This window comes from Tursiops truncatus, chromosome 3 (assembly GCF_011762595.2).
Source record: "Tursiops truncatus isolate mTurTru1 chromosome 3, mTurTru1.mat.Y, whole genome shotgun sequence".
NCBI classification, from domain to species: Eukaryota; Metazoa; Chordata; class Mammalia; order Artiodactyla; family Delphinidae; genus Tursiops; species Tursiops truncatus.
In genome coordinates this window covers 90,092,221-90,104,481 of record NC_047036.1, presented here as the reverse complement: position 1 = coordinate 90,104,481, position 12,261 = coordinate 90,092,221, and the positions used below count along the sequence as shown (strand labels likewise).

Sequence of the window (12,261 nt, the reverse complement as noted above, 5' to 3'; positions counted from 1 at the left end):
AAGCTTGTTTTTAATGAGTACATTTTAGAAATATTAGTTGATTATGATCTTTTAACAACTCTATAAAATTTGGAGACATTTCTTATAAGTACGGTATATAGTTCTTCATTATGGCAGAGCGTACTTTGATTGTCTAATAGCTATTTTCTCATTTTAGGAAGAAAGCTGCAAGGTCGATGATTTTTCCTGGGCCTGGAATGTAGTCTACATATACATAACAATTCTTGCAGAAATCTGCTTGTATGCGGCCAATTCTGATCTGCGAAAAACTGCTTTAATTGGTTTCTGCGACTGTAATAGTTCACAAAAAGATATTTTACCCACGGACAAATCAGAAGAAATGCCAGAATTGAGGGAAACAAGTATTTTAGGTCTTTTGGAATATTTCTCTTCAAAAATGTCAGATAATTGTAAGTAAATTATTTTTCAACTTGATGAGAAATATTTTTAAGATGTCCCTGTCTGTATATAATAAGCATTTTATAAAAAGTTAACATTTTGAAGTGGGAGGTAATTTTAAATTCACTAGGACTTCCTACAAATTTGGGAAGTCTGTTTTATAACATGGAAATTTTTGATCAATAATTTAAAAACAACTGAAATGTAAACTAGAGTTGGTTGATATATGATTCAGATTATATTCTTTGGAAACAAGAGATAACCTTAGGAAAACTTATGGAATGTATATAAAGTTTGTTTTATCCTTTTCCCCATAAGGCCTTCTCATCCATCGTCTCCATTTTCATCTACTGTTTCTCTTGTTCTCCCCACAACCCAAGAGCATTTCTCTTTAATCACTCAGATATTATAGTATATTGTGTCTCAAGACTAAAGGTCATTTTCCTACTATTGTTTATGGGGGGACTATTAGAATAAAATACTTTTGTTCTGAAAAGGGCACTATAGGGACAATATTAATTCAAGCGTGTCCTTTAAGGTTAACTAGAACTCTTCTTTATGAATATCACGTAGTCTATTTTGTTATTATAGTCTCTTATGTATATGACTCTCACTTCCATTAAGTTATGAGATAATTGAGATTGGAGAATCATGTCTGAATTATATTTGTATTAACCCAGTATCTACCATATTATTTAGCACACAGTAGGTGGACGATAATGATAGTGGAGTTATTATGTAGTTAAACAATTCACTGAATTTCAAACATGATAGCAAGATTATTTGAAAGTGTGGAAGGAAGCAAGATATTGCCTTTCCTTAGAACTGTAATTCACTGATTTGGGATAAATTATGCTTGAATATAATTTTAAATAGTAAGACTTTAGTAGCAGATATTAATTTCATTCTCAAAAACTTGCTTGCTATTTTAAAATTACTTTCAATATAGTTTTGGTTTAAACAATAGATTGGAACTTATTTCGAAGTGAAATTTGCTTGACCTTTGCCCACTTTTCAAGAAGATTATGTTTATTTTTTATTAGTGCCAATTTTAAACAGATTTTTAGTCATTAGATAGATTGTATTTCTCCCATGTTTATAGTATTGATAAAGTGAAGAAGTATTTGCTTCTCTTTTCACACTTTTTAAAGTATGGTCAGAAGTCTTCCTGTATAGCAGCTCAACATATGATTTTTAACCTGCCACTAAACAGATTCATGTAAAAATTAGGGGCCTTCAGTTTTTTTGCCTAGCTATGTAGAATTAGTTCTTTCTGAAAGAAGACAGAAAGAAGACTGCTTTCTTCAGTGATGGGTCCAGAAGATTATCCTCCATGTGGAGGATCTTTCCTCCTAGAAGCCTCTTGGCCTCCCTCTGGCCATGACCCCTGAGCTCCGGTAAAACCTCACAATGATAGGGTTTCGTGTTTCTGTGGACACTCGAATATTTATTCCTTCTCAACAGTCTGATTTTTTTTTTCCAGCCAGTTGATTTCAGTGCATTTATTTGCTCATTGTTGATCTTTCTTTGAAGTTTCTTATCTTCTCCTGAAGACTTTATTTATTTTTTAATATCTTTACTGGAGTATAATTGCTTTACAATGTTGTGTTAGTTTCTGCTGTATAACAAAGTGAATCAGCTATATGTATACATATATCTCCATATCCCCTCCCTCTTGCGTCTCCCTCCCACCCTCCCTATCCCATGGATGCTTTCCCTGATGTTTTTCTTATACTTATACTTGAACTTAGCAATGAAATAGTTAAACAGTATTTTATGAATGTTTTCTCAACCCAAGTGGGAAAATTGATGTTTCTAGCTGTGGAATACCTTTAAAGATTTGATCTGCAGTAAAGAGGAGAGACGTATCAAAGTTGTTTCCCCTACAGTGAAAAGTCAATACATTTTCTTTGACATTAGCTTCTTGTACAAGCCATAAATAATGCTGGTGGCATTTGCCTCATTAATATTTCTGAGTATTTTGAAACTCTCAATACGTAAAGCATCATTGTGATTTCTTATGGGGAATGTTTAAAGTAAGTTGATTATCCGATGATTGTTTTGCTAAAGATGTCTCAAGAGTGTGAGAAAATTCTGCAATTTTCTTCATCTCTGTCAGAATCAGAGAAGGTACCTCTACTGGACATAAGCTTTTGGTCTCTTCTTCACATTCATACAGGATTTTTGGCCTTCCTGTATCAGTCACTACCATGAAAAGCCATTACTTTACATGACTATACACATGCATAGTCAAATATTTCACCAATTTTTACAATTTTTGTTGATGTGATTCATTATAACTTGATTCTTTTTTTGCGATACACAGGCCTCTCACTGTTGTGGCCTCTCCCATTGTGGAGCACAGGCTCCAGATGCGCAGGCTCAGTGGCCATGGATCACGGGCCCAGCCGCTCCGCGGCATGTGGGATCTTCCCAGACCGGGGCACGAACCCGTGTCCCCTGCATGTGGGATATTCCCAGACCGGGGCACGAACCTGTGTCCCCTGCATCGGCAGGCGGACTCTCAACCACTGCGCCACCAGGGAAGCCCTAACTTGATTCTTTGTAGCATCACTGGTTGATTTTCCCACACACAGAAAATGACTTTGTCTGGGTTGTCCTGTATGCCTGATCATTGATAATGATCACCACTTCTATCAGACCACTGAAAATAGATGGCTTCAAAAGTAGTGTCATCTGTGCAGGCCTTGTCAACGTGATTGCTGGAGAGGATAGGTCCGTCTTTTTGGGAAGTGACACAAAGAAACTGGAGTGCTTCTTTATTTAATTGAAAATAATTTTTTTTCCTCATAATTTTACCCTTCAAGTAAGTAAATTTTTCGTTTAGACTGAAAGAACCAGTTCTGGAGTCACACAGATTTGTATTTTGTATCTCAAAATCCTAGGTCAAATTATTTAACCTTGCTGACTTGATTTCTTTACCTGATAATTAAGATAAAAATACTATGCATATCATGGGACTTTTTGTGAGAAAAAACTATGGAAACATACACACTTGACATAGTGCCTCATGAATAGTAAAGGTCCAATAAATATTAATAGATGTTATGGTTGCTAATGTAATTAATATTGTTATAATGAGAGAGACCTCAGTGAGGAAGGGTTTTTATCTAGCACTTAGACCTATGTACACTTTGTATCCTGGGGAATCCTATTTTATTTACGTATAAAGATATAAATGAAAAACTGAAAAACACTTAAGAATGGTAACAATAGCCTTTACATGAATGAATCAAGCAGTGTTCTTATAGACCATTTTTATATAAAGCCCTTAATATAAAGAAACTCTTAAATCATAGTTTTGTGAAGGCAATGTTATAGGAAACTGAAGTAATAACTTCCATGAAGATAATTTCCTGGCGATCTTATTTGATGTAGGAGCAGAACCTGAAGCATTTAAATGAATAGATGGCTACTTAGCATGTACCTTTTTCATTTTAAGGTTTTTTGTCAGACACACTTTTCATAGAGTCAGATGTCTGTTAATTCTAGAGTGAGGGCTCTGGCCACTGATGGAAGTGTTGAGTTTTGGTGTTTTGGGTTGAATAGGAATTTCTGTATATGCTTATAAATACCAACTATGCATTTAAGATCTGGTTGAAACTCCAAGTGTCTGACCTGTAGCATTGCCTTCGTGGAGGACCATCCTATGCACCTTACTGCTATGGACTGAACTCTACCCCTCAAGCCTCAAAATTCATATGTTTAGGGCTTCCCTGGTGGCGCAGTGGTTGAGAGTCTGCCTGCCGATGCAGGGGACATGGGTTCGTGCCCTGGCCCGGGAGGATCCCACATGCCGCGGAGCGGCTGGGCTCATGAGCCATGGCCACTGAGCCTGCACGTCCGGAGGCTGTGCTCCGCAGCGGGAGAGGCCACAACAGTGAGAGGCCCGCGTACCGCAAAAAAAAAAAAAAAAAAAAAAATTCATATGTTTGAAACCATAACCCCCAAATGTAACTGTATTTGGAGGCAGAGCCTACAAGGAGGTAATTAAATAAGGTCATGACGGTGGGGCTCTGATATGATGGAATTAGTGTCCTTGTAAGAAAGACATCGGAGAGCTCACTCTCCACTGTGTAGGGCACAGTGAGAAGCAGCCATCCCAAAGCCAGGAAGAGAGCCCTCACCATATACACAATCAGACGGCACCTTAATCTTAGACATCCCAGCCTCCAAAACAGTGAGAAAATAAATTTCTGTTGTTTAAGACCTCCAGTCTATGGTACTTTGTTATGGCAGCCCGAGCTGACTAATACACCTCTCAGTGGTGCTGAGCTGTAGGCAGGTTTGAATGTACTCAGGTGCCTAAGTAAATTGTTATCGGAAAAAAGGCTTTGCAGCATATACCTAGAAAAGACAATTTTGAACTGGAAAACTATGAGGGAAGGTGATAAAAATGAATTAAACACACAGAATTTTTGCCTGATCCCTGTTGAAATTATGATTTTGAGACACATTTTATCCTGATGGGTAACAGGATAATAATAATTAATATTAACACTTACTATGTGTCAGGCACTATTCTAGGCATGTAACATGCATCACCTAACTTATTAATCGTTACAACAAGACTACATTGTGGATGTTCGTATTATCCCCATTTGACAGATGAGAAAACTAAGCATTTATTTGTCCAAGGAAATTGAGTTAGTAAATGGTACGTCAGACTTAACATAGGCAGTTTGGCTTCAGAGTCTGCACTAATAACTACCTCATTGTGCTAACTAGGTTATTTGACCTTTTGAGTGAAATTTAAAAAATGCTGTCCATTTGCATGTTGAAGAATATGAAAAAAGATGACTGAGAAATTCCCTCTGACAGTCTGTCCTACAGCGATTCTTATAAAAGCATTTTAGACTTTGTATTACGTGGGTCTTTATTTCCAACATAAATTCCTGGGACTTGTTCTAGAACTTTGGATCGAAAATCCTAAAAGTGGAGTCCAGGAATCTGTATTATTAAACCACTTCTGACACTATGTTTTGAGAAAACATAGCCTATAAATTTCGCTGTAAACAAGGTGGTAAAATGTTGTCCTCATCAGAGGAGAAGGCTTTTCCTACTTGTTACAGACCTTTATGCATCCAGCCAGTTAGTCCTTACAGCAGATGAGATATATATATATATATATATATATATATATATATCTCATTACAAAGAGGGAAACCCAGCTTTGTGTTGTACACTATATTTGAAGTGCTATCTTCTATGTTCCTACTTTGGTTTTCATAGTGATAAAACAATAGTTTTTAACAAGACTTAACTATCTGAAATCTGTGCTGTGAAAATAAAACTTGAAAATGGTCTATTTGGTGAGAAACCAGCAGACACTGATTTAGTGTGTCTTGTATAAGAAATAGACAATGAATGGCAGAACCCAAAATATCACAGAATAGTAAAAATCTTGTCAGTCACGTAGTTCTCATCCAGTGCACAAATCTCTTCTAGACTATTTGCAAATAGCGCACAGCCAGCAGAGATATGGAACTCCCTATTTCCCAAAGCAGGTCGTTCCACTTTTGAACACTGTGAAAGATTCTTCCTTATATTATAATGAAATCTGTCTTCCACATTTTGCAAACTTTTGCTTGAATTTTGCCTCCCAGAAGCAATCACAAAAAGTCTATTCCATTTCCCACATGCAAACCCTTCAGATATTTGAAGATAATTGCTTTGGTTCTTTTTCTTCACCTCTTCACTCTACCATCATCGCCCATCTCTTTGCTTACTGCCAAGTTCCTATGGTAACTTTTTGTGATGAATGAAAAACATATTTTCAATATGGTTTATAGTTAAGTTTGCTAGAAGGTTGTAGTGTTGTTAAATTTGTCTGAATTTGTAGTAATTTATCCCAGTGTTACAGTATGATGTGAAGACAGGTGGGAGCCAAGTATTTTTCCATTCACTGTTGTCTATGAATGGAAAAAGTAAATATGACATTTTTCCTATCATTTTGTTGAGAATTATTTTCTTAAGCGGGTTCTACAATGACGGTAGTGAATGAAATACATGTCATGGTTGTAAAATAACCTTGTATGTTTCATTTTGATTCATTTTAACTTAGGAAAAAACATTAGCACAGAGTAATATTTCCTTTTTAAAAAGTAAATGAAAGTTAATTGGAATCTTAGAACCAATTGAAACTTTTAATGATACTCTATTAAATCTTCAGTATACCTCTTACCTTGGTGAAGGTTATTCATAAAAATAATCAGTAATAAGGTTTTGTTTTTATACATGGGAAGTATTTAACTCCTTTAATAATCCATGTACACGTTAGCTGTAGAATTCAGGCAATCCTTATGATTCACAATTCTGTGTGCTGATAAATCTAAAAGTATAGTACTGATTATATTATATATACGTAAGGCCGTTAAACAAATGTATCTTATCTATTTGTCTTTTTCTTCTTTTTAAATTTATTTTATTGTGGGGAAAGCACTTAACATGAGACCTATCTTCTTAAAATTTTATGTGTACAATGTGTTATTGTTGACTATAGGTACAGTGCTGTACACCAGATCTCTGGAGCTTATTCACCTTGCTTGACTGAAACTTTATGCCTGTTGATTGGTAACTCCCCATTTCTCCTTTCCCTTGCCTCCTGGAAACCACAATTTCACTCTTTGATTTTATGAATATGACTGTTTTAGGTACCTCATGTAAGTGAAATCATGCAGTATTTGTCTTTCTGTGACTGACCTACTTTGCTTCGCATAATGTCCCCAAGCTTCATATGCATTGTTACATATGGCAAAACTTCCATCACTTTTAAGGCTGAATAGTATTCCATTGCAGGAATATACCACATTTTCTTTGTTCACTCACCTCTTGATGGACATTTAGGTTGTTTCTATCTCTTGGTTATTGTGAGCAGTGCTGCACTGAACATAAGAGCTAATATTGCTTTGAAATCCGTCCCTTTGGATATATAGTCACAAGTGGGATTGCTGGATCACATGGTACTTCTATCTTTATCTTTTTGAGGAACTTTCAAACTGTTTTACATAGTACCTGCACCATGTTGCATTTCCACCAGCAATGTGCAAGGGTTCCAGTTTCTCACCATCTTAGTGAATACTTGCTGTATTTATTTTTTTGGATAATGGCCATCCTGACAGGTGTGAGGTAATATCTCATTGTGGTTTTGATTTGCATTTCCTTGATGATTCCTGACATTGAACATTTTTTTTCATTTACCCGTTAACCGTTTGTACATCTATTCAAGTCCTTCGTTCATGCATTGTTTTCCTGACCTTGGTGAGGATCTTTATGAAAGTTATTCTCAGTTCTCTGTCAGGTAAATCATATAGTGCTGTCTCATTAGTGTTTGTTTCTGGAGATTTTACGTGATCTTTTGTTTGGAACATCTTTGCCTGATTGTTCAGTGAAGAGATATATTACCAAGAATTCCTGTTTTCCTTTGACTCTTAATGCAGTTTTGACTGTATGTGATCAACATAGTTATTAATTTCATTATCATGTAAAAATTATCAGAAATTCTGCAAGTCTTTCAAGTGAAATTATATTTTCCTAAAATGTAATGGTGTTCAGGCACTTAAGAAAGGTTGTTATGCAACTTAATGAGAATATCCAATAAATGTAGCTTTGATATCAATTCATTTGGTAAAGATTTGTATTTTTAGGAAGGTTTAGGCTGCAAGTCACAGAAGACCCAAATCAAGATGGCTTTTAAATATCTTTGTTTTATTCTTCTGGAGAGTTGTAAATGTTACATAACTTCCTCCAGGGTGCCATGCCTCATCAATCTATAGATTTCAGGTTTATTTATTTATTTATTTATTATTATTTGTTTTTGCGGTACATGGGCCTCTCACTGTTGTGGCCTCTTCCGTTGCGGAGCACAGGCTTCGGACGCGCAGGCTCAGCAGCCATGGGTCATGGGCCCAGCCGCTCCGTGGCATGTGGGATCTTCCCGGACCAGGGCACGAACCCGTGTCCCCTGCATTGGCAGGTGGACTCTCAACCACTGCGCCACCAGGGAAGCCCTCAGGTTTTTTTATAGTAATCCTTTAGCCAGGGCTGTCCTAAGAGCACTCTAGATAAAGTCTCTTCCTCCTAGTAAATGTAACTAGTCTATTTATCTGAAGATCCCATTGACAAAGAGATTAACCTGGGTCACATGCCTTATTTTTTCTCCCAAAGATGCCTTCCAGTAAAGGGGGTGAGTGGATCATAAGCTACCTGTTCAACTCATACTTCCTTACAAGGGATACAGGATTTAGGGTTGGTTAATTTAGTGGCTCAAAAACAACACTGAAGGCCCAGGTTCTTTCCAACTTTCTTTTTTACCTCTCTAATTTACCAAATTGTAGCTTGTATTTTTAATAATAGTTATATAGTTTTTTGTTAGGAGTAGATTTGGCTACATGTAATAAAAAATACATTAGATAAAACAAAATAAAATTTTACTTCTCTCCTACATAAAATAAATCCAGAAATAGGCAGTCTAAGGATGATTTGAGGGTTTAAGAAGTTCTCAGGCAGGCTCACTTTTTTCTGCTGAGTGTGTAGAAGAGAAGAATAATAATATCCATTTTCTACTAAGTCTTCTTAATACAAGATATCATGTAGCTTTCCTGCTGTAAACTTATTGGCTATAATCAAATGGCCACACAAGGGGGAGTTTTTGTTTGTTTTTAGCTAAGTGTCAGTGAGCCAAGCTCAAAATAGTGATTCATATTACTAAGGAAGAAGGAGAGAGTGGATAGTGTGAAGAAACTTGCAATCTGAGCAAAGCTTATTTTACCAAATTTCATTCTCTTTAGGTCACGGAATATACGTATTTTAGTCCTTAGTGTGTCATTCCATTACCTAAGACATTGCCCTGCTCAGAGTAAGCACTCAGTAAGCAAGTGCTGAATACATGAATGGATGAAGGAAAGGAAATGGACACTCTAATAAGATTTTATTCAGAGATGACATTTTCAATTCAAAATTGTTATTAAATACCATTGTTATACATTGTATATGTAAGTGCTTCATTTATTCTCATTATTTAAAAAGACGTATTTAACACCAGTTCTTTTCACTCCAGAAGAGAGATGTTGTCCATTTGTTTACTCATTATAATGGGAGTATGAACATTCTTTATGTGCATCATTCTATATTAATGACTCATGGAACACCACAGATATTTGAAAACAACTTTGGATAAACATGGGTACGATTTGGTTAGGGAAAGTAGGACTCAATCTATACTTTGAAGTATCTATTTTGCTTAAGTCAGAATTTGGAGAAAGGAAGAAGATGGAGGTGGGAAGTAAGGATAGTGGTGCTAAATAAACATCACAAGTTAATAGGCGATTATGGAACCCAGCCTATCTGATGGATCTTTGGTTCTGAAATCTAAAGTTTGATATATGCAATACGAAATACCTTGGATTTCAGGATGAATCTGTATTTCTTTTTAAACGTTGGAAGCTTTAATAACACTTCACAAAACTTTCATATGGGGAAAATTCACTTGGACATCAGACTAGCCTAGCTAAGTACACATATTCTACTCTTATTTTGGACTTTTGGAATTCTCTTAGTTAACTGGAGGCAGGGCTTGTGATGATTATAGATTCCTACCTCAAAAATGTCTTCTACATCTGTGACTCTATTTCTGTTTTGTAAATAAGTTCATTGGCACCATTTTTTAAGATTCCACGTATAAGCAATATCATAGGATATTTGTCTTTCTCTGTCTGACTTGCTTCACTCAGTATGACAATCTCTAGGTCCTTCCATGTTGCTGCAAATGACATTATTTCATTATTTTTTATGGCTGAGTAATAATCCATCATATATATGTACCACATCTTCTTTATTAATTCCTCTGTCGATGGACATTTAAGTTACTTCCATGTCCTGGCTATTGTAAATAGTGCTGCAGTGAACATTGGGGTACATGTATCTTTTTGAATTACGGTTTTCTCCAAATATATGCCCAGGAATGGGATTGCAGGATATATGGTAGCTCTATTTTTAGTTTTTTAGGGAACCTCCATACTGTTCTCCGTAATGGTTGTACCAATTTACATTTCCACCAACAGTGTAAGAGGGTTTATTTTTCTCCACACCCTCTCCAGCATTTATTTTTAGTAGATTTTTTTTGATGGTGGCCATTCTGACTGGTGTGAGGTGATATTTCATTGTAGTTTTATTCGCATTTCTCCAACAATTAGTGACCGTGAGCATCTTTTCATGGGCCTCTGGGCCATCTGTCTGTCTTCTTTGGAGAACTGTCTGTTTAGATCTTCTGCCCATTTTTTGATTGGGTTGTTTGTTTTTTTGATAATGAGCTGCATATGCTGTTTGTATATCTTGGAGATTAATCCCTTGTCAGTCACTTCATTTGCAAATATTTTCTCATATTCTGTAGGTTGTCTTTTCATTTTGTTTATGGTTTCCTTTGCTGTGCAAAAGCTTTCACATTCAATTAGATCCAATTTGTTTATTTTTGCTTTTATTTTCATTACTCAACATTTTAAATCAACTTTACTCCAATAAAAATTTTAAAAAAGAAAGAGATTTTTCAGGAGTTTGGCAGGTATGTTACTAATTAAAGGGATGAAATATGTATTTTTAAAGCATTGTTGGTTGTGGAAAAACAATATATACTCATTGTAAGAAAATTTTTAAACAAAGAAATGTATCCCCCCAAAAAAAGCTATAAAATAAAATTATGCAACAAAGAGCTATAAAAAAAAAAGTCATCAACTTATCTGTAGAAAAATATTCTTTAATTTCCCTATGAGCAGAGGTTTATTTAGAGAGAAACCAATGACATTTAATTTGCAGGGCCTTTCACCACATAAGACCCTTCTAAAATCTTAGGAAGGGCAGTAGAAATATCTTCTCATGGAAAAAATGTCTTTTTAACCTGAGAAAATAAGACTTTTTAATAGTTTTTGTAAAAGAAGGCTTCATAATTATATAAGCTTTAGCTCTTATAAAATCTAATTCTGCCCCACCCACAGGTTGAACTACCTTAGAAACTAGCAACTTATAACCCCGTACATATTAACATTGTTCTTTATATCCAGTAAGCATTCTAAGAAGTTTATGTTATTGAATTAAATTAAATATCTGACAGCCTTTCAGCTAACTGAGAAAAAACTTTCAATGTGCTGAGGATAATTATAGTTAGCCAGAACAGTTGTAACTAGAGTTGAGGAGTAATTTAATAAAGTTATTATTGAAATTATTTCTGAATCATAATGAATATATGTTTCCCTAGGAGGGTATTAATGTGGTTGCTGAACCCAAACCTTGTCATTAAAAATGATTTATTCTGGATACCCTCACAAGAGCTTTCAGGGGAAAGTAATAAAATATTAATGCAAAATATTAATTAAAATACTAATACAAGGAATATTTACTTTTTATACAACTTTTACTTACAGTGATAAATATGAAAGGACTCTTGTCCTGTTGCCACAGTTCAGTGTTCTCTTTACCCACCTGAATGCACATACACACTCAAAACATATCTAGCATTAGGTATATGATTAGAGTGTGCTGGACAAATTAAACTCACAATACTATATTTAGGAAAATTTTGGGGAGTAGTTTCTATAATTCAAAATGTTTTTACTCCCAATTCCCAGACTTGGTGATGAGAGTATTAAAAATAGGCCACTCTATCTTATGAATGAAGGTACATGTATGAATCCTAAATAAAATAGTAATAGATGAAATTCAGCAGTGTGTTAAAAGAATAATATACCATATTAGTAGTGTTTATTCTAGGAATCCAAGGATAGTACAATATTGGGAAATCTAAATCTCTCATAATTGACTAAGGAAAAAGGAGTTATTCTGAACAGATAC

At 35.3% G+C, this 12,261-nt stretch overlaps 1 protein-coding gene across 3 annotated transcripts in view; it reads left to right on the top strand.

The window, feature by feature from the left end:
* TMEM232 (transmembrane protein 232) overlaps positions 1 to 12,261 on the top strand; it is a 166,693-nt gene that overhangs the window by 51,383 nt on the left and 103,049 nt on the right. For all 3 annotated transcript variants that reach the window (XM_073801920.1, XM_073801918.1, XM_073801921.1), the window contains one exon: positions 158 to 410. In XM_073801920.1, coding sequence (XP_073658021.1) covers positions 341 to 410 — 70 coding nt within the window. In that variant the 5' untranslated portion in view covers positions 158 to 340. The remainder of the gene's footprint in view (positions 1 to 157; positions 411 to 12,261) is intronic.